The sequence below is a fragment of the Pantherophis guttatus genome, chromosome 13 (assembly GCF_059756535.1).
Source record: "Pantherophis guttatus breed Tessera chromosome 13, ASM5975653v1, whole genome shotgun sequence".
Lineage (NCBI taxonomy): Eukaryota > Metazoa > Chordata > Lepidosauria > Squamata > Colubridae > Pantherophis > Pantherophis guttatus.
Genome location: NC_142075.1, coordinates 13131882 through 13155602, shown reverse-complemented (window position 1 = coordinate 13155602; position 23721 = coordinate 13131882). Strand labels below are relative to the sequence as shown.

Genomic DNA, 23721 nt, shown 5'->3' with positions numbered 1-23721 from the left:
TCTCCAGTTAGCAAGCGTGTTCATATCAGAGGTGGGATTCACTTACCTTCTCTACCGGTTCACATATGTAAGCTCACGCCACCTCTGCGCATGCACAGTAGTCTCACATTATGTCTGGGCGGGTGGGCAGAGCTTCCCACAGTTGCTGCTACCAGTTCGTGCAATCTGGAGAGAACCGGCTGAATCCCACTTTCACATCCACTTTCTTTCATTTTCTTACCCACTTTCACATTATTCTCAAATTCTACTTCATCCTCAGTTGATGAGAAGAACATCCAGGGATCCTGCTGCCCATTCCATATTGAAGCAAATTATATTATTACATCCTATTCAGTGATGGGATTCAAGTAATTTAACAACCGGTTCTCTGCCCTAATGATTTCTTCCAACAACCAGTTCACCAAACTGCTCAGAAAGTTAACCACCGGTTCTCCCGAAGTGGTGCGAACCGGCTGAATCCCACCACTGTTCCTATTAGAACCGAGTCTATACTTGCCCTGAATAATTAAAGCTTCGTTATGGTCAACGCAGCCCTAGGAAAGGCTTGCCATTGCAGTGCGGTCAATAGCCATGTAACTGGCTTAGTCTCTCAACTGCTTCAGGTCAAAGGCAGGACTAGAACTCACAATCTTCCAGTTTCCAGGGTAGTGGCTTTAACTACCACTCCAAATTAGCTTTCGGAACCAATTCCATTAGCCCAAATTGATTGTATTTTAAGTGGGAGCTTTTCTCTTTACATTTTCTTTTAGCTGAACATTCTGTTTTATACTTAATCCCCTTATTTTATTTAACCCATTTCCATCTTATCTTTGACCTTATGATTTGTGTTGATTAATGGCTGTGATAAGTCCATTTAATTTGAAAGAAAACAAACATGTTTGCAAAACCACCATGGTTCCTAATTGTAAAAGCCTTCCCCATTTATAATATAATAACCCCTGTCTATGAGCAGATATTGTTTTTATTCTATCTGCCAGGCAGATCCAGACCATCTTTTCCCCAGGTTTGACATCAAAGGCCTTTCTATCCATCAGTTTCATTTCAGTGATGCTTTGCAAGGACAGATGTTCCCTTGGGACCCTTTCACCAGGTTGCAATTCTTCTAAGGAGGACTTTGGGCTCTTTTAAAAAAAAATGCCTTTCAGCGGTACAAGATTCCTCCAAGAAATCTTAGGTTTAGAATCTAAGATCCTCCGCAAACAATAGCAGGAATTAGCAAAATACATGGTTTAAACCAGGGGTCGGCAACCTTAAATAGTCAAAGAGCCACAAAGGTCCTAACCAGAAGCCCCCCGTTCAATTCTGGAGCCGATGGGAAGTCCGGTTCCCCCACCATAGAGTCTCCTCCTAGCATGGCATTTTTTTTTCTCTGCTGATGGGAAGTCCGGTTCCCCCACCATAGAGTCTCCTCCTAGCATGGCATTCTTTTTCCTCTGCCGACGGGAAGTCCGGTTCCCCCACCATAGAGTCTCCTCCTAGCATGGCGTTCTTTTTCCTCTGCCGACGGGAAGCCCAGTTCCCCCACCATAGAGTCTCCTCCTAGCACGGCGTCCTTTTTCCTCTACCTGTCCTAACCGAAAGCCCTATCAATTGTGGAGCCGACCAGCAACAGGGAGCCGCAGCAGAGGGATGAAAGAGCCACATGTGGCTCCAGAGCCGTGGGTTGCTGACCCCTGGTTTAAACCTTGGGGAAGTGCAGCAAATAAAGATGAAGCCATAAAATACAACTTGTTTAGACCAAGGATGACATGGTCTTTGAGAGGAACGGCAGGGGCTACAATCTAAAAACTAAGCAGAAATGGGCGGGACTAGTTCAAAAATTAAATTTGTCTTCATTTAAAAAAGAAGCTAATTGTAACGCAATGAACAAAGCACAGTTCCTGTTATTCTTTTTTTTTTCCAATTTTTATTTATAAGTACAAACTAAACAGAACAATGAAACGTACAAAACATAAAAACATATAAACACCCATTTCAATACATGTCCAGTTTGTCGCAACTGTAATATACATTTCTCTTTGTATTTTGACTCTTCCTTATTTGGTCCTTCCCTTTTATCTATCTATTATTGATCTTTGTTGACCTATGTCTGTTCTTTGTTTCCATCATACTATATTTGGTCATTTTGTTTACTTCCTATTGCTTCATCTCTTTCCTATCTTTCAACCAACTATACCACTTTTCCCATACTAAGTAAAAGTCATGTTCTTCCCTATTTTGTAATTCCTTTGTGAGTCTATCTAATTCTGCACATTCCATAATTTTATTGATTACTTTATCTGGTGTTGGTATATCACTACTCTTCCAGTGTTGCACGTATAGTATTCATGCTGCTGTTATCATATGTATAATTAAATATGTTGTTTCTTTTTTGTAGTGTCCATTCACTATGCCTAATAAGAAGCTTTCTGGTCTTAGTTCTATCTTTTGATGTGTTATTTCCTCTATTTGTATTTTGATCCTTTGCCAATATTGTTTCGCCATTGGTCAGGTCCACCACATATGGTAATAGGTGCCTTTGTGGTGGTTGCATTTCCAACATGTTCCTGTTATTCTTACTTGTATTTGTTTCCCATGAGCAGAAACAGGCATAGGAAGTAAGACAAAGATTAATTCAAACTGAAATGGAATTAAAATGATATTAAATGAATTTTAAAAAATAGTTAAGATGGTGAATCTTGGCCGAATTGATATAACATACTAAACTCAAGTTCCAATCAGATATTCTCATATCGTATGATGAAGTGTCTAAATAAATCATGATTTACCCAATGGCCTACTTCTCATAGCAAGTTAAGACACTGGCTGGATATCCAACACATTTTAGCATAACCTAAGACATTATGTGAACTTCTCCACTATGTATATTTAATATTAGTCCTGAAGGGTCCTTGATGCTCTCTGAGCTTGGTTGTTTTCTTGAAGATACTTCATTACCCAAACTAGCTAACAACAGCAGTACTGATGATGTTACCTTATTTGATAATGAAATGTCTGCAAGAAAACAACCAAACTTGGAGAGCATCAAGGATCCCTCACTTCAACCTTGAGCTACAAATATTCTCTGTTATTGATAACGTTACTTCTCTGCTTTTATTTAAACATTTCAATTGGGAGGGGCAACATTTGGAGGCATGGAAATGAGGCAAAAGCTTGGGGGAATGTGTGTTTAGATGATACATCTATAATATAGGTAGATTGTCCTAGACGATAAATACTCTGACTCCAGTGGTGGGATTCAAATAATTTAACAACTGGTTCTCTACACTAATGACCGGCTGGGAGGGTGTGGCCATGGTGGGCGTGGCCAGGGGGTGTGACAGGCAGCAGTCGGCCTCCTGCACCCCCCTAGGAGCAAAAACAGGCCAGGAAGCTCCCTACACTTACCTGGGAGCCAAAATGGGGCGCGTGGGGCAGGGGTGGGTTCCACTTACCTTTACTACCAGTTTGCATCGCGCCCGCACGCATGCACTCACTTTGCTCACTCGCGCACACGCTCTTCTGCGCATGCACAGAAGCTTCACAGATCACAGATGCACAGATCACCTATGATGATGTCCAGGTCAGTGGGCGGAGCCTCCCACCTGTTTTACTACCAGTTCTTGCGAACCGGTCCAAACCGTGGGCAACCCACCACTGGCGTGGGGACTCCTGGAAGTGGTGGGGAGGGGAGGGGAAGGGCCAGCCAGCAATTTAACTACCAGTTCGCCTGAACTGGCCCGAACCGGCTGAATCCCACCGCTGTCTGACTCAATTTAAAGCAGTTGAAATTCAGTGCTTCCTGCTTGCTCCATGATTCCAATAAATTGGCTCTCAAAGCTCAGCTTTAGAGCCAGGCTCAGTGTTTTCTTTAACATTTCCAAAACGATAACCTGCTTGCCATCCGTATTCAGGAATGAAAGCCCACCCATCTCATGGGAACTAGCAGAAATGGCATTGCCTAGAATATTGAAGCAGACTTGACAAAGCCCTCGGAAATATACACTTGAGGAACAATCCCATTTCAGTTCACAAGAGATTGACGAAATGCCATTGAGTAAGCTTTGATGAGACTGGGGTGATTTAATGAGGGCAGAGTTATCAATCCATCATAAGGAGACTTTCACCTTGTCAAACAGTGGGAAGGAGAGAGGACTGGTGAGACTGGCAGAACAGTATGCAGCAAGTTCTTGAGAATAAGTGCCATTGATTTTTTGGCACACACAAGCCAGACTCATGAAATTAAAAATAATAATAATAATAATAATAATAATAATAATAATAATAATAATAATAATATTATTATTATTATTATTATTATTATTATTATTGGAGGATGCAACAAAGATGACAAGAGGACCAGAGGTTAAATCGTGTGACGAACGGTTGAGGGAGCTAGGTATGTCTAGCCTATTGAAGAGAAGGATTAGGGAAGATGTGATAACTGTCTTCCAGTACTTGAGAGGGTTGTCACAGAGAAGAGAGGGTTGACTTGTTCTCCAAATCACCAGAAGGCAGGACAAGATCCATCCTAGAATTAAGGAGAAATTTCCTTTACAGTGAGAACAATTAATCAATGGAATAGCTTGCCTCCTGGAGTTGTAGATGTTCCATCACTGAAGGTTTTCAAAAGTAGACTGGACAACCATTTGACTGGAATGTTATAGGCAGGGGTGAAATGTAAAATGTGTTACTACCGGTTCTGTGGGCGTGGCTTGGTGGGGGAGGGGTAATGTGACTGGGTGGGCATGGCCAACTTTTTTTTTTTTTTAAACTTTTCAAAGCATTTTGTCTAATGCTTTGAAAAGCCTCTGGCGATCAGGCGACTCAGCTGGGATCGTCAGAGACTTTTCAAAGCATTGTTTTTTACCACCTCTTCGGCCAAGAGGTTGCAGAAAAAAATGCTTTGAAAAGCCTCTGAGGATCCCAGCTGAGCCATGCAATCATCAGAGGCTTTTTTAAAACAACTTTTAAAAGCATTTTTTCATCGGAAGAGGTTGTAGAAAAAATGCTTTTAAAAATAATTTTAAAAAAGCCTCTGATGATCGTGTGACTCAGCTTAGCGTGCGGGGGGAAGGCGCAGGGATTTTTGCTACCGGTTCTCCGAACCACCCGCCGCCATCGCTACCGGATCGGTCCGAACCGGGAGCATTTCACCCCTGGTTATAGATCCCTTTCAGTCCTATAATTCTATTGTCTAACTTTCCTATGCAATATTCATAGGAATATTTCATAGGACATTTCCAGAATACTCATGCTTTGGGTAATCCATAGAAAGATTTCAGAAATGAACTATTTATCTACATAGACACATCTATGCCATTCCATGTAGAAAATAATTGTCTGTATCAGTGGTGGGTTTCAAATTTTTTTACTACCGGTTCTGTGGGCTTGGTGTGGCTTGGTGGGCGTGGCTTGGTGGCCATAGCAGGGGAAGTATACTATAAAATCTCCATTCCCACCCCACTTCAGGGGAAGGACATTGTAAAATCTCCATTCCCTTCCCAATCCAGGGGAAGGTTACTGCAAAATCCCCATTTCCTCCCGATCAGCTGGGACTTGGGAGGCAGAGAACAGATGGGGGCGGGGCCAGTCAGAATTTTTACTACCGGTTCTCTGAACTACTCAAATTTTCCGCTACCGGTTCTCCAGAACTGGTCAGAACTTGCTGAAACCCACCTCTGGTCTGTACCCATAATTCAGTACTGTTATGTTCTATTTATAAATGTATAAACTCACATGACTACCTGCCTTTTAAAGCAGGACATTAGATGAAATGAACCTTGAACAAATCCATCAAGGAAGATATTTATGATCTTGTTTTGTCATTCTGAAGTGGTCATTGCTTTTAAGCTTTAACATTATATGACCCTGTAGGTGTCAACTACATAGTCTTCAGGACTTACAAAGACCAAGTTAATATAGCAGAAAATTTCCAAGGCTGTCGCTTATATGGTGTCCCCCAGTTCTTCTTTTGACTTCCAATCCATGCTTTTTGCATCTGAAAGAAAGGAGATTTCAATGCAATTAAGTCCAATAACATTTGAATATTATGGTAATGAATGCCAAGGCAGAACTGCTTTTATGTAGCATCCAGAGGGCTTTATGCTTCTCTCTGGGTGTGTATGTGCATTGAATGGAGAATTTGTTTAATTCAACATCCTACTAATGTCATTTAGAACTTGGTTGACAATAGTATGGTCCAGAATCAGTCTGGGAGAAAGACAGTGAGTGTTACGAAGAGTGAAGATTTTAGCTGGAAAAGGACAATGAGACCAACAGTAGTAATACAACAGCATACATTTTGTGGCTTCTAACAAGTGCATTTAGGTGTATTCATTTTGCATTTGGTTGTTCCCCTCTATATCTTTATTTAATTACTGACCCTCCAAGCTTCTAAGGTGTAATTATTCTAGACAGGTAATTGAGAAAGAAAGAAATGTTGAGATTGATAAATCTATGAAGATATGATAAAGGCATTGATAGCTTCTTAAAATTATACATTTCTATGCAATTATTAGAAATTCTGTTTATATAGATCACCACAGAGCAAACTATGTGTACAGTCCCCATGTGCTTTACTGCTCAACTATATAACTGCAACAGAAAACAGGAAACTCCATTCTGAACAAAAGAGCATAGAGTATATATCATAGGTCCAAACTTCTAAATACTGCCATCTACTGCTGAATACTATTGTAGTTGTTGTATAGAAATACATTCCAACAATGAATTCCAATAATTATATATTTCTATGCAGTTTGTATTAGGACTGATGAGGGTGATGGGTCATTCAGGGTCTGGTAAGGTCTGCAGAATTTGTTGCCTTATCACTTAATGTATCTGGTCTACTTGTGCCCACTGTTGAAGTTTGACAACATTTTACCAAGCACCACATATGGTACTACTAGTTGGAATTTGCACCTGCACCCATTTATGGACACCCTTCATGGACATTACATATGGACTATGTATTATGGGATGATGCTTGAGCGCCACGGTTATATTCTGTCAACATATGCAATGTTGTGTCAAAGAATTGCCAATATATAAAATAATTCAATGTTGATTATTTCTGTACGTTATCGAATAAGTGCTGAGAATAATTGGCAACCACAGCTTACTTAAATAAATTCAAGGATATGCTTACATGCTTTAAGGAAGTCGTCAAGCATAATTTCACATTAACCAAAAGTTTATGGACCCAATATCATTTCTATTCGAGCTGTTGGTTATAGGAATAAGATTTCTCAACCAAATATTTACTGGAATTGCTAATTATTCTCTAGGACTTAACCATAACCCTGATATGGTGATTTTCTGGCCACATTAAGGCTTACTTTATCCATACAAAAACCACTGGAATGATCTTCAGAAAACAATATGAACGTTTTGTAAATATGGCTGAAAAGCTTCCTTCGTTCCCTCCTTCCCTTCTTCCTTCTTTCCTCCCTCCATCCTGTATGATGAAGACATTAATTATCTACCAAGTTATTAGTTAGGACTGGCATTGGATATAGGAGGCAATCCTTAACTGTGGATCTATTGTAGAGCTGAAGTGATTTATCTTGGCCTCTTTTGAGGGTTACAGTCTTTACTCTAGCAATAACCCCTGCCAGTTTACACCTCTTCGTTTGCATAGGTAATTGGGAGCTTCTTAATGACTCATTAAGATTACTCAAAACTGTAGAATAAAAGCAAATCTAACATAGGAAAGGGACAGAAAAGAAAATAATGGGGTGTGTGTCCACTTGTAAATTAGCTCAATTTCAGGATTGTGGACCATAACACAAGAACAATACAATTGAATCAAAAAGGTGTTGTTTTATTTTGTCTTTTAGGAAATGCAGGCCTTAGTTTTATGCTTAGAATAATTCACAATATCTATACTTTTAGCTTGCTTGCATGCATGACATTCTTCCTCTTAATTATTGCATAGTTTCTGCTGATTTTGTTATCTGTTTGGTTTATGGCCATTAGCTACTTAATACATCTATCTATTATCTATCTGGATCAATGCTGCTTTCTAGTTGTATTGCATTTTCCTTAAACACATAACATCTCACAATTTCAGCCTGTACTATTAATTTTTACCTCCTTCCTGAAATCTATGAGCTTGTGACATGTTATCATAAGTTTTAAATACATCCAGAGAGAAATTTTAGTTATTTAGTGATCCTGTGGCCAGAGCTTGTTTTTCATTCTCCGCTCCTCTCTATAACAGCTTGCTTCTATTAATTTTACTCAAGCCAAATAAGATATCAAGAGACAACTCCTCCTGTTGAGCTTTTTCAATAGGTGCGTAATAAGATGTTGATGCATAATATTCCCAATAATTAATTGGGGGAATTTATTTTGAGTTCACAAATTTGGCCAAGAATTTTAAAAGATGATTTGTACCTACCGCTGATTTTAATACAGGCTAGCATTATCTTCAAGGAACTATTGACTTGATCTTGATCTCTACAGAGTCAGCCTATTGCCCCCAATAATCTGGGTCCTCATTTTACTGACTTCAGAAGGATGGAAGGCTGAGTCAATCTTGAACCACTCAGGATCAAACTGCTGGCAGTTGGCAGAGTTAGCCTGCAAGATTGCATTCTAACCATTATGCCACTATGGCTGTTAGATTATTAGTATCTCAGATGAAGAACAATTATCCAAGGAAATTCAAGGCTTGCTTTCTTTAAGGAAGGAAGTAAAGGTAGAAGTGTCAGTAGACTAATGTCTTCCAACAAATCTATGCTGCAAATTTACTCGGAGTACTTGCTGTGTTTTATGCTGAGAATATACCTGTGTAAATCTTTGAGAATCAGTTTGTCAGATATGTGAGTAAAGGATCTCTTTGAAATGCTTCCTTGAAGTGAAGCTTTTGTCTATATCCAGTACACAGGTGGGTTTCAGCAGGTTCTGACCAGTTCTGGAGAACTGGAGAACTGGTGGCGGAAATTTTGAGTAGTTCAGAGAACCGGTAAATACCACCTCTGACTGGCCCCACCCCCATCTATTCTCTGCCTCCCGAGTCCCAGCTGATCGGGAGGAAATGGGGATTTTGCAGTAACCTTCCCCTGGATTGGGGAGGGAATGGAGATTTTACAGTATCCTTCCCCTGCCATGTCCACCAAACCATGCCCACCAAGCCACACCCACAGAACCGGTACTAAAAAATTAATACCACCGATCAGTGGTATTAAAAGTACCACTGATCCAGTAGAATATGTCATAGTTTAAGCAATGTGTCCCTTCAAAGTGCCCCCTTAAGGTGTATGGCACCCTGTCTTTAACAGGTAGAATGGCAACAGTCTTTCATTTTGCTCATCAAAAATGGCTCCAGAAAATACACAGAAGCTGTTTCTATCACCTTAACAAGTCACTTCACTGCATGATGACTTGACATGCTTCTGGGTGGCACGGCAATTGATTAAGAAGAATTGTCCACAATCTGTGCAAGCTTATCTTTTAAAACCAGCAAATTTACCTTTAGTGGAACCACGATGGACCAGAACTAATGTCCAACTTTGCATTCTCATTTTTTGTTCCTAGCCCCGATCAGTCACTGCTAGTGCAAGAACTTCCAACCTCCTCCCTCCACCTACCTACCTTCCTTCTTTCCTTCCTTCCTTTCTTCCTTCCTTCCTTTTTTCTTTTTTCTTTCTTTTTTCTTTCCTTCTTTCTTTTTCTTTCTTCTTTCTTTCTTTCTCTCTCTCTCCCTCTCCCTCTAAAAAAAAAAAAGGCCTCCAGATTGATTGATTGATTGACTGACTAGTGCAAATGCTCAGCTTCCATGTATCAGAAATACATAATGATTCTCTCCAGAGCCAAGGACATGAAATGTAAATTGGCTCTATAAAAGAGGAGAAAATAAAGGCAGTTCTTCTCCAAGGCTTGCTTAACTCTGCAGTTTTCTTCCAGAGCCTTTGGCAATACACATTTTCTCTGGTCACTGGAGATCGGCGCTCAATGGGTTAGGCCATTTCTGCAAGAATCCAAGTGGACTGTGAATGAGTGCTGGGCAAGTAAATAAGCCTGGCTTTTAATTTTCATCCTTATGTTTTCATACCTGAGGTTCTATAGCAGAGCAGAGCAAAGATAAGGAAATTCTAATTTAAATTTAACCATTGTTAAATGGTTAAAGTCATGATCTCTTCAGATGGATTTTAAGTTTTTTTTTTTTTGTCTCATTCTCCCCCATCCTCATTGTTTGAGATAATATATTTTGGTCCAACATTTTGAAGATGATCCTTGTTCCTCTTGGCTGACTGACAGTGGATGAGCTGCATAGGTTCATGGCATTGTTGTCAGTTTTCAGACAGAAATATTTGTAATTTTATTTACAGAATCAAAAATGAATGAATAACTACTTTCTGTGTAAAGGTAAAGGTTCCCCTTGCACATATGTGCTAGTCGTTCCCGACTCTAGGGGGCGATGCTCATCTCGTTTTCAAAGCCAAAGAGCATGCACTGCTGAAGACGTCTCCATGGTCATGTGGCCGGCATGACTCAATGCTGAAGCCAAACAGAGCACTATTATCTTCCCAACAAAGGTGGCCCCTATTTTTCTACTTGCATTTTTTGACGTGCTTTCGAACTGCTAGGTTGGCAGAAGCTGGGACAAGTAACAGGAGCTCACCCCGTTACGCGGCACTAGGGATTTGAACCGTGAACTGGCGACCTTTTGATCGACAAGCTCAGCATCTTAGCCACTGAGCCACCGTGTCCCACTTTTTGTGTAGAAGGAATTAAATCCTTCCTAAACCTTGTGACCATTTTATACTATTTTGTTGTTGTTGTTGTTTCTCTGGCATTTATTTAATTAATTTATATAGTCATCTGATTCACAGCTGTGACTCTGATACGCACCTAGGATCTAATCTGGGTCAGTCACTGGGACCAGAGGTTTAGTCTTCTGAGATTTGGACTCATGATGGAGACAATCCTCCAGGAACTTCCCTCTAACCGGATGTGTGCTTTGGGCTATTCTATGCATCGTATTTATGTGGTGCCTGGCTTGTGTGTGGCTTTTTATTTGCTGATTGGGGTGTTGATGGCCGCCTATTAAGTTGTTTCCTAATAACAAGTTGTTTCCTTGGGCTGCAAAGTCCTTGACTCCTAATAAGCTATTGGTAAATTAGCTCGTCTGTTGACTGACAAGGGGCCCATTTCCCATACTTCAATCATTTCCCTGGCTGTTTTTGTACCTGCTCGGCCAACAATCTTAGCAGCAGCTGCAAAATTGAATATACGTCCTTGTTCATTGCAATGTGAACAACACAGATGGGGTTAAACCCAAAGAAACATACACAATAAGAAAAATAAAAAAAAAATGTAATGGCATTCAAAAATAAACCCCATCACAGAAAAGGCAAACACATAGTGAAGGTCTCATTTATTTCCAATTATATGTTCATTTTTTCTCTCTCCCAGGTTTGGGAGCTTGCTTCTAGCATATTTTATTTCTCCAGCCTTTCCACAAGACTAAGTTGTCCAGTTTCTTTCTCATTTTGAAACTAGATTTTATGTTTTACATTGTTCCAGATGGATGTGCTTTACGTTGCTTTTCAAATATGCTTTCTTCTAATATTTCTTTCTTTACTCGTTCTGGCACGCTATCTTATGCCTGACATTTACTACCAGCTTTTTGTCTTCTACTGTTATATTAATATCATGAAAAGATTACAGGTTTCTGTTTTATCTGTCAGATTAGTTCTTCTCCTGTAATTCTACATTATTTAATTTAAATGTTCTCTGTGTGAATCTTTTTCCTTTTAATGGTCTGTAAAGCAATAAACCGTAATAATCCTACATAAATCTAGGAGTAGGTCTCACTGATCTCTGTGGGACTTATATATGAATAAGGATATTTAAGTTATGCTGTCATCTTATTCTCTGAAGTTGTTACATTTTCCCCCTATAGTTTGTCACATTTCTTCTACACCTGGAAGTGAATTCTACTGAATTCCATAGCAATTTCGTAGGGATGAATAAAATTGAAAGAAAATTGCAATGAGGAATACATTTATTTGGGAGTAAGCTTCCTTAAGGTCAATTGGATTTTTAAAAACAACATTGATATAAATAGGACATATTCTTTTTTTTAGTAAATATCATTTCAGTCTCCCTCTTCATGCTGTCCTTTCACCTATGTTTATACTTTCTTGCACTGAAAGAAAATGAATTCTTCTCACTTCTACAGTAATGGCCAAAATTGTAGAAACCTTTTGGGAAAAGTGTATTTTCTAAAACTAGCTAAAAACACCACTTTTTTTTTTTTGGAGTAGTACCATAAAATTATATATCAATGGAAAGAGAATTTAATCAAGAATGTGATGCAATAACTTTTATGAAGAATTTCATGAAGAATAGAAGTTACAGTATAAAGAAGAAAAATAAAACATAGAAAAAACAAGGTATACAAACATTATCACCATAGAAAAAACAAGATGTACAAAAATTATCACCATGTCCGTTAATCCTTAGTTGAGTAACCTTTTAGCATGAATTATGCCCTTACAATGTCTTCCCATGGAGTGAACCAAGTCTTTTAGTTCTGCAGCTGTTATAATGTGAAACCAAGATTGAATGATTACTTCTATTAACTGGGTTTTATTGCTGGATCACTTCTGACTAACAAGTTTCTTTAGTCAGCTCCATAGATTTTCAATTGGGTTAAGGTCTGGGCTATTCCCAGGCCATTCCAGCAGTGGAATAGGATTACCTTGAAACACCCCCCTCCCAAAAAAATGTGGTGTTATTAGCCATCAAACCTCAAAAATACGCTTTTCCCAAAAGGTTTCCATAATTTTGGCCATTCCTGTATCTCAGCATAGAGCATACTTTTTAAATAAGCTAATGAAATACTCATTCTGTGAATTTCATGCCTTACATTTAAGATCTAATAAGGTCTACCTAATGACCTTATTAGGTAGCTTTATTTTATTTTCTCATGTGGGTTGTTTTATAAGGAATTTTTTTTCAAAAAGAAGAAAGAAATGGTGAAACTTTGGCAGGATGTGATGCTTTTTTCATTTATTTAATCACTGAGTAAGGAGTGTTTATAAATGTGACAGGTCTACCTTTTTCAACTTTCTGTCTAACTTTTTCAACTCTCAGTGATACAGCCTCCGTCTTGAATTCTGATGAGTTTCCTCATCTTTGACCTCCATTTATGTTTATGTTCATTGAACCATGTTAATCTTCATTAACCTTCAACGAGTTGAAGCAATAAATTTACTGTAACACAACCAGAACCTGCCATCTCTGGATGGTCTGCAAAAGTGCCACTTTTTGCATCTGTTCTAAGATGTTGAATCAAGTTGATTTATAAACTGAAGACCAATCAGAGGGGCATTGGTCAGCAAAAGGTCTCTGGAAAAAAAAAGTTGATTATGTTGGGCTAGAATTATTGAGCAAACATCTTCCTACTTTGACTTGACAGGTTTCATTATTTACTTATTTAGAAATTTATAAAGGTGCCCAACTCTACAGGCAAGTATTAGAAGAAAAACCAGATTTAAAAAAAATTTTTTTTTTAAAAAAAATCAGACAGAATAGAGTGGAGTGAAGTGGAATGGAATGGAATGGAATGGAATGGAATGGAATGGAATGGAATGGAATGGAATAGAATAGAATAGAATAGAATAGAATAGAATAGAATAGAATAGAATAGAATAGAATAGAATAGAATAACAGAGTTGGAAGGGACCTTGGAGGTCTTCTAGTCCAGCCCCCTGCTTAGGCAGGAAACCCTACACCACTTCAGACAAATGGTTATCCAATCTCTTCTTAAAAACTTCCAGTGTCGGAGCATTCACAACTTCTGGAGGCAAGTTGTTCCACTCATGAATTGTTTTAACTGTCAGGAAATTTCTCCTTAGTTCTAAGTTGCTTCTCTCCTTGATTAGTTTCCACCCATTGCTTCTTGTCCTGCCCTCAGGTGCTTTGGAGAATAGCTGGACTCCCTCTTCTTTGTGGCAGCCCCTGAGATATTGGAAGACTGCTATCCTGTCTCCCCTAGTCCTTCTTTTCATTAAACTAGACATACCCAGTTCCTGCAACCGTTCTTCAAAGTAGCCAGGTTTTCAATGCTTTTTAAAACATAGCCAGGATGAGGGTCAAACCAGGGATGAAATCCAGCAGGTTCTGACAGATTCTGGAAAATCAGTCGTGGAAATTTTGAGTAGTTCAGAGAACCAGCAAATACCACCTCTGGCTGGACCCAGAGTGCGGTGGGAATGGAGATTTTGCAATATCCTTCCCCCAGGAGTGGGGTGGGAATGGAGATTTTACAGTATCCTTCCCCTGCCACGCCAACCAAGCCACACCACACCCACCAAGCCATGCCCACAGAACTGGTAGTAAAAAAATTTGGATTTCACTACTGGGTCAAACATATGGAGGAAGATGGTGGTTCATCCAACAAGAGTTGTGACAGAGGAGGCACATATTCCATTGTGATCATTTGGTCAGCTGAATTATATCTCTACATAAGAGGAGGGTGAAAAAAACAATTGGGAACCATTTGTGAAACTGTGCAGTGGTTGAAGAATCAGGATACTGCAAAATCTCCATTCCTACCTGACTCCTGGGGGAAGGATATTGCAAAATCTCCATTCCCAGCCCACTCTGGGGGCAGCCAGAGGTGGTATTTGCCAGTTCTCCGAACTACTCAATATTTCCACTACCAGTTCTCTGAACTGCTCACAATTTCTGCTACTGATTCTCCAGAACCTGTCAGAATCTGCTGGATTTCACCCCTGATCCACTTTCCACCTGCTGTTGGCTAGAAACCCTGCTCAAAGTTTGTGCCTAATCTAGAACTGTCTACCAGAGAAACTGTACCAACTGTATACACAGACAGTTCTTAATTAACCTCATCAGTTTGTTATAAAACCAGTGTAAAAATCCAGACTGCAATGTTGTGTAGGCAGAAGCCAGCCAAGGCAGCAAAAAACAGGCCTCCTCCCTTTTTTAAAAAAATCCACTCAACCAAGAAACATGGACTCCTTCACTAAGCCCACAGTACTTTAGATATTTCTGTTTGATTCTGCAATATTCCTTTGAATTACTGCTTGAAATTCAGTAGTCCTACACCCCCCCCACCCCGCTTACCCTCATCCTTCAATATTTCTTGTCTAATGGATCCACCTGGTGCACAGAAACAACCTAAAGAGAGAAAAAACTAGTTGCAAAAAATGTTCCCCTTTTCCAAGCGTCCCTCGGGGTTAGGGATTGATGCAGATGTTTCAAGAGCTGTGTAAGCATTGATGCTTCTGAGGCGTACAACAGATCTTTAATCTTGCTGGTTAGACTGTCATCGCTGCACTGCACATAAAAGCCAACTCATCTTCTAAGGGCTGCAGCTGCAAGTCGCTCATTTTTTTGGCAAGAGAGCTTCAAATGGGTTGACCCTGCTTTGCCCATTTTACTTTCAGAAAAAATCTGCCTGAAAAGAAAAAAGAAAAAAAAAAAGGAAGTGTAAAAAAATCAAAATATCTTGGATAGAAATGGATGAGCTAATAGAAAAAAGGAATTACTCTCTGGAGAAAGTTCTATCTGTAGAACCTGCATCAAATGAGACCAACATGACTGAAAACAATTTGCAACCAATCTCCCTATGTTCCTCTAAAATGATTTTCTCATTTGGTGGCACAGTGGTTAGAATGTGGTACTGCAGACCAATTCTGCCGACTGCCAAGGAGTTAGATTCTCATCGACTCAGGGTTGACTCAGCCTTCCATCCTTCCGAGGTCAGTAAAATGAGGACCCAGATTGTTGAGGGCAATAGGCTGACTCTGTAAACCACTTAGAGGGGGCTGTAAAGCACTGTGAAGCGGTATATAAGTAAGTGCTATTGCTTTTGGTATTTGAGTTACTGATCCTGGAACACTAGCCCAGAAAACTTATTTCTGGGTGTATTGTTACTGAAAGAGTCCTGGTGGCACAGTGGTTAGAGTGTAGTATTGCAGGCAAACTCTGCCCATAGCTTGGAGTTCGATCCTGATGGGGCTCAAGGTGGCACAGTGGTTAGAATGATGTACTACAGGCTATTTCTGCAGTTCAGCAGTTCGATACTCACTGGCTCAAGTCTTGACTCAGTCTTCCATCCTTCCAAGGTTGGTAAAATGAGGACCCAGATTATTAGGGGCAATCTGCTGATACTGTAAATCACCCAGAGGGTGCTGTCAAGCACTATGAAGTGGTATATATTTTTATTTATTTATTTATTATTTATTTATTTATTTATTTTTATTATTTATATGCCGCTCTTCTCCGGAGACTCAGGGCGGCTTACAATGTGTTAAGCAATAGCCTTCATTCTTTTGTATATTTTATACAAAGTCAGCTTATTGCCCCCACAAACCGGGTCCTCATTTTACCTACCTTAGAAAGGATGGAAGGCTGAGTCAACCTTGAGCCTGGTGAGAATTGAACTCGCAATAATTGCAGGCAGCTGGAAGGTAAATACTACCTTTTAACAGTAGCATTAGTCTGCTGCACCACTCAGGCTCCATATAAGTCTAAGTGCTGTTGCTTATTGCTGATTCCCTGTTTGTGATAAGTTAGCATTTCATGGTGGAAATTCCTGGCTGTGACAAGGTTATCTGGAAGGTACTGGGATTGTATGCAAGTGGATCCTTTTCTGGATCAACTAAACAGTTTTCCTTTACATTTGTCAATGCAGGTTGGGGGACACACTATGCTGCCAATCCGCTGGATGCCTCCTGAAAGCATTATGTACCGGAAGTTCACCACAGAGAGTGATGTCTGGAGCTTTGGAGTAATTCTCTGGGAGATCTTCACATATGGAAAACAGCCTTGGTTCCAGTTGTCAAATACAGAGGTATCGTGCATCTAGATTTTGACTAAAAGAAACATTAACATTAACATTACCAATCCGTGCTGTTCCTTTTAGTTGGTCAGCAGTCAAAGGAAGTCCAATCTGGTTGCAAAGGGTTCTTTGGGATTTTAGGGGATGTTGCTTCCCCTAAGAGCCATGGCGGTGCAATGGTTAGAATGCAGTATTGAAGCTAATTCTGCCGACTGCCAGCAATTCGATCTTTTTTTTTTTAATTTGATTTATATGCCGCCCTTCTCTGAAGACTCAGGGCAGCTTACAATGTGCTCAGCAATAGTCTTCATACTTTTGTATATTTATACAAAGTCAGCTTATTGCCCCCACAAACTGGGTCCTCAATTTACCTACCTTAGAAAGGATGGAAGGCTGAGTCAACCTTGAGCCTTGGCGAGATTCGAACCCTGCAGTAATTGCAGGCAGCTGGTCTTAATAACCAGCTTAATAACAGGGTGCCTTAAACCCCTGTACTTACCAAGGCTCTTGACAACAGATCTTGACAAGCCCAAGGTTGACTCAGCCTTCCATCTTTCTGAGGTCAGTAAAATGAGGATCCAGATTGTTGAAGGCAATAGGCTGACTCTGTCAATTGCTTAAAGAGGGCTGTAAAGCACTGTGAAGCGGTATATACCATGTTTCTCCGAAAATAAGACCCTGTCTTATATCTTTTTGAACCCCAAAATAAGCACTTGGCCTTATTTTCAGGGAGGTCTTATTATTTTGGGGCGTGTGGAGCAAGATGGGGCTCCTCTTGCCGTCTTACCTGATTTCCAGCTCTGCGTTTAAATATTTTTGGGGAGGACTTATTTTCAGGGGGAGGTTTATTTTAGCGCATGTGCTCAATAAACCCGATTGGGCTTATTATCAGGGGATGTCTTATTTTCGGGGAAACAGGGTAAGTCTTAGTGCTATTGCTATTGCTTCAATTCTTCCAAGTGACTAAATTATTTTGAAAAATGAGAAATGGGCAGTTTCTTGGAAGAATGGTCTCTATACCTGGGCTTAATTTTTATTTATTTATTTTATTTGTATCCTTTTATTATTTTTACAAATAATTCAAGATGGTGAACATATGCAACACACGTTCCTCCTCCTATTTTCCCCAGGCTAAGAGAGAGTGACGCGCCCAAGGTCATCCATCTGGTTTTAAATGACTAAGGTGCGCCGTGAACTCATAAGTCTCTTGCTTTGTAGCCTGGTGCCTTACCCACTAGACCAAACTGGATATCTTGTATTAAATACATTGTATTTAATGCACTAAATGCATTAAATGCATTGCATTAATGTAATGCATTAAATACATTGTATTGTATCTAATGTATGGTTCCCTCAAGTTTTTTGAGATAGACCTGGCATCACCATTTAAATACTACACACACACACATACACACACACACACACACATGGTAGAATGCCCATGAATAATGTGAGGGGAAAGAGAATCCAGCCCCGAATTTTAAGAGATTCATTGAAAGTGGTAGGAAAGTGAAATTCTATCAGAGTTTGTTGCAGCACAGACAATCAGACAATTCAGCAGGATTCAAACTTCTTTATATCCAATACCATGCAGGAGAATTCAGCATACAATATCAGGAACACAGAAGCAATATTCACAGAAGCAAGTCATTACAGAGTAGAGAGATACAGTGGCTAATATATTGTACAGAGGCTCCCATTACAGAGGCCAAACCAACTCTTATATACAGTTCAGCAAGTCTAAGCCACACCCAGACTCTAAACTGTCTCTTATGGCCCCGTACGAACAAATACTATGTTTCAGTTTCCAAACAGTCCCCATTGGCTGACCTGTTACCATGTCTATCCAAACAGTTCCCATTGGCTGACCTGTTTCCTATTCCAGTCTATGAATATTCATACACTGACAAATTCATGGCTTGGTTAAAAGGGTTCCAGAAAAGTAGTGGCAGCTTTCAATTTATAGAACCCTTGGGTATAAATGGGAAGTTTCTGGGTTTGGTCTGTTGTGTGTCAACCCTGAAGTTGACCTGACCAAAGCCATTCAGTGTTGCCACACTGGAGCTGAGGGATAGGGAGGGGGGTGGGTTTGAGATAGCTCAGATTCTGTAGCCAAAACAAAATACTTTCTCTTGGGAACCAAGGACATTCTCACACCCGGTCAGAGGAAGGTGGAGTGATGTCACCAGGCAGCCAGGCCACACCGTGATTGGACCATGTGACTAATTGTTTTGAGAAAGTGACACATTTTTATTTTTAATTAGGTGAAAACAGCGGGAACCTTCAGAGTCGGTTTTCACCAGATACGTGCCAATATGCTATATTCCAATAAAGCTATTCTTTGAGGAATCGATCTCAACTCTGATCTCGGCCTCAGAGTTTTGCTTTCTATGGGTCTATTACTTGGAACCCTAACATTGTGATTAACTTCAAATTTTGGGAGTTACCATTCTTTGTTTTTGATTGGAACCAAATATGAAAACAAGAGAAAGTCTGTGCTGCTAGGACATGGTTTGAGTTGTGATAGCTTTAATTAAGGTTTATGGGAGAAAGAACAGCTGGAGTGTAAGACATAAAATCTGGCAACACACACTGTACTGAGCCATAATGTTTATTGTTTTCTTTACCAGTGGCAATTGAGGCTTAATGTGATACATGGGTTCTTTGAGGTTCTTTGGGATATTTTTGATTTGATTTTTATCCTAGGCTGCTAACCAAGGCATGCATGGGTAAAGACAAGAACACAAGGGCAAATAAGCCAGAAATTAGCCCAGAAAGCCTTGATGATTGCTGTCTTCTGCAAAGAGCAAAACAAAACAAAACAAAAAAACAACAACAACCAGTGATTTAAATAAACCATGGCTTCATGTAGGAGCAGTCAACTTTTTCTCCAAAACCAAAAGGCATCATGCAATTATGGATTTTCCAAGACTGTTCAAGGAATTGTTGGTACAGATCATACTTGGTGACAGAAATCTAGAAATGTATTATTTAGATCAGGGGTCTCCAACCTTGACAATTTTAAGACTTGTGGACTTCAGCTCGAGAAGTCCATAAGTCTTAAAGTGTTAGACCTGCCAGCACTTAAACCTCTAAATAGAAACGATCCTTGGCGCCATTTGTCAAGAAAGATACAATTTTATTAGAAGACAAGAGTACCAAAGTGTATTACAAGACACATTAGAAGACAATTGTATTTACAAATGTATTAGAAGACAAGTGCACCAAGACCCCTAAGTTCATCTTTTCATTCCCTTAACTGACTGCCATCGCTGACCCCCACCTCCATGACCATTTGGGTTCAGCAAGATGTTTTCAAAATGGTCACTTCAAGCTTGGTTGGTATGCATCTGTGTTCTTCTCCCAGCCAGCTGACCTTGAAGCATCATCTTGGGGAGATGCGGAAGTTACTTTTGCTTTCCCCCAAACATTCCCCTTCCCATCCACCATCCCTAGAGTTCATGGCAGGCTGTCACCGCATGGTAGCGAAGCACACAAGCAAGTATAAGGCGGCAGTTGACATTGAAAGTTGCCAAGGTTGGAAACCTCTGTTTAGCTCATGCAGATGGGGGAAGGAGTTTGGTTTTAAAAAGTAACATATATAAATATATAAATCAGGCAATGCATAAAATTAATCCTCTGTGTTTCCTGTTGCAGGTCATTGAGTGCATCACCCAAGGCCGAGTCCTGGAGAGGCCCCGGGTTTGCCCCAAGGAAATTTATGATATCATGCTGGGATGCTGGCAGAGAGAACCTCAGCAGAGGCTGAACATTAAGGAAATCTACAAGCTCCTTCATGCTCTGGGCAAAGCCACTCCAATCTACTTAGATATCCTCGGCTAGCAGCGACCAAGCTTCGAAGTTGTTGCTGTGTCTTTTTTCTCCCCACCCTACCTCTCCCTTGACCTCAAGCCAACATATTCATATAAACTCAAGTGCCTGCTATACATACAACACTGAAAGAAACAAAACCGAAAGAGACAAGTTAAAGGGAAACATGGAAAGCCTCAATCATATGTAAAGCAGTTGGGGCTATATACAGAGAGAGAAAGAGAAAGAGAAAGGGAAAGAGAAAGAGAGGGAGGGAGAGAAAGAGAAAGAGAGGGAGGGAGAGGGAGAGCTTTTGCTCCCATAGCTGCTGCTATTAAAAAATATAACATCCCAGAAGCAGAAGGAAAACGTTAGAGAGATTGAAAGAGTTCTACAGTATTAAACAGAACACAAGGGGGGGGCGGGGGGAAACAATATTTAACTTAAGATATGGAACTGCAAATCCTACAGTGTCCTTTAGATTCTGGCTACCCAATAGAGTTCAATTCATTTGGAAATATTGAATAACAACAAAAGAAAAGTTGATGAAAGCATGCCTAATCGGGCACCAAACTGGCAATGGTCCTGTTATTCCAGGATGATTTCCCTCACCCCACCCCTGGAGTAACTTCCTTTTTAAGAGATCTCATCTACCATCGTAATGCCACCAACCCCACCTTGCCCTTCTGGCTTTAAACAATTCTGGAATCTCTGTTGTCTCCGGCGTATCTCATTCTACTCCAAGGTTTCTGATTCTCTCCTATGTCTAAATGTTTCAGTTTTGGAATATATACCATTCAGAAGGTTCACTTCACCTCCTGGTCAAATGAAGCATCAGAGGAACGTCCACCCAGCTGCAAAGAAAAACAAGAATGGATCTAGTATCTTTTACCGGATCGTTTTCATATTTCCTTTCCTTTTCAAACGAGAGTCCTGGAAATCATCTTGAGGACCCAAACAAATGTCTGCAACAGCCATACGCAAAGAAAGTTTACGAAGTGGATAGCTTGGAGACAAAATCCCCAGAAATTCTCACCGGAATAATTCTAGATATGCAAAACACCAGATACAGCTATTACAATTATTCCATGGACAACTATTGACCCAGCTGTCAATTCCAACAAAGTGGCTTGAAAGCTACGATCTCAGTGGAGGTGGTCCCCCTAATTTTTTTTATATGTATATATATATATCAAAAAAAAAAAAAATCAGTGATTTTTGCTGCACTTTCTCCCCCCTGCTTCTTGTAAAGAATATTTTACAGTTCTGATCTAATCCAACTTCTCATCAATCCTGTGTCGGGTAGGTCCTCTGCCCCCATTCTGGACACGCTGGTGGTCTTAAAGGCAAGGAAAGAGGAGAGGTATGTCTGAAGGCTCCACAGAGAGTTTATGATGAAGCACAAAGTAGAATCCAAATATTCTCTATGTTTACTTCCTCTGCTGTGACCTGGGTCAATCTGTATCTCTTGCCACTTCAGTGAGGAATGGATGTTCTCCTTTGGTTGTAGCGTAGAATCCATCTGAAATATGAACTGAAGGGGGCTGGGTCCCCTCTGATCAATCTATGATGATTCCTTCTATCCCACCCCCCTCCATGTTTCTCTTCCCTCCCACCCCCAATCCTTTCTGCCTTGGCTTGCCAACTGATTTTTACCCAATAAACTTACCAAAAAAATAATAATAATAAGAGAGAGAGAGAGAGAGAGAACCCAGGGTTGGAATCTGTTCAGCAGCTAAAAAAGGCATATAAACAGCTGCACCTCCCCTCTACCTCTTCCTTTCTTGGTCAACATTCCTCTCACATTAGCAACCTCCCGAAAAGACTGGCGCATCAAGACACTGTGAAATGGAGCGTCGTAGTCAGCTTAGCAGGAAAGTTGGGGGTAAGAAGGTAAGGAAGGAGCTTTAGGAGACGGCAAGCCATCATGGACATTCTCGTAGCTCCACAAAAAAGCGAATTTGGGGTGAAAGGAGAGAATAATAATAATAATAAAGGGCCTCCCTGATCATGTTTTGTGGAGGGTGGGGTGGGGTTTGGAAGCTAATGAAGAGTGATCAAGTCATTGGTTTATGCAGTTGGAGTTACATGAAATATCTCTGGTTTATTTTGCTCGTGTCAAGTTAGAAGGAGAGCTTCCATTTCTTCTCCATGGAATTTGCTTGTGGTCAAGCTAACTTCTTAAGACAAGTCCCCCCCCCCACGAGGACTAAATGAACAGGGGGAGGTTCAGGGTATCAAGGGGACTATTTTTCCCAGTCCACATTGCTAAGTGAAATGAATACACTTTGCACTTTCTGGATGATGGAGCAGAACAGAACTTCGCTCTTCTTCTGATTCTGCACTTCTCTGGAATTTGCGAGGCTGTTCTTAACCCAAAACTTGCGTGCAAAAGAAAAAGGAAAGAAAGAAAGAAAGAAAAAAGCATGCGTTGGGGAAGGTTGTGTACAAAAAAACAAAATATATATGTATATCAGGGAAATAAAGCGTACAAAATGAATATACTAGGGAATTTGCATATAAAAATGAATGCCTTTGGGTTGGGGGGGAAGGTTTACCTGCAGAAATGACATGGACTTCGATGGAATGGACTTTCAAAAACAGAAAGAAAGAAAGAAAGAAAAAAACACCTGATCTTTACATTCCTGAGTGAAATATGTCCGAGAGAGAAAAGTACTGCCAGAAGAAACCTCTTCTCCAGCCTCTTGACGGAGCTATCTGGGTAGCTGACCCAATGTCTGTGCCTCAGTGGAGATTTAGATGTGGCCGAAGCTTGCACTCATTGTGATATTGAATGTTTTCTTGTGGAATGAGAGGGGTTCAGGGCAAAGAGAGAGGGGGGGAGACCAATACAGGCAGAGATTTGTTAACAGTAACAGAATTGGAAGGGACTTTGGAGGTCATCTAGTCCAATCCCCTGCTCACGCAGGAGATTAGAACCAAGGACTGGAAAAAAAATTGACTTAGGGTGGACTCGCCACAAGTTGCCGCACCTAATTCACTTGGCTGATCTCCAAAATGTTAAGCACATTTGGACGAGGATAGCAATCGAACGGGAGATCGCCAGAAAATGTGAGGGGTGGGTGTGTCCGTGAACTCACCAG

At 40.4% G+C, this 23721-nt stretch overlaps 1 protein-coding gene across 4 annotated transcripts in view; it reads left to right on the top strand.

Moving 5' to 3' along the window:
* Positions 1-20778, top strand: part of NTRK3 (neurotrophic receptor tyrosine kinase 3) — a 467456-nt gene extending 446678 nt beyond the window's left edge. For all 4 annotated transcript variants that reach the window (XM_087878354.1, XM_087878355.1, XM_087878353.1 and 1 more), the window contains 2 exons: positions 16661-16819; positions 20465-20778. In XM_087878354.1, the coding sequence (XP_087734480.1) occupies positions 16661-16819; positions 20465-20650 (345 nt within the window). In that variant the 3' untranslated portion in view covers positions 20651-20778. The remainder of the gene's footprint in view (positions 1-16660; positions 16820-20464) is intronic.
* The last annotated feature ends 2943 nt before the right edge of the window (positions 20779-23721 follow it).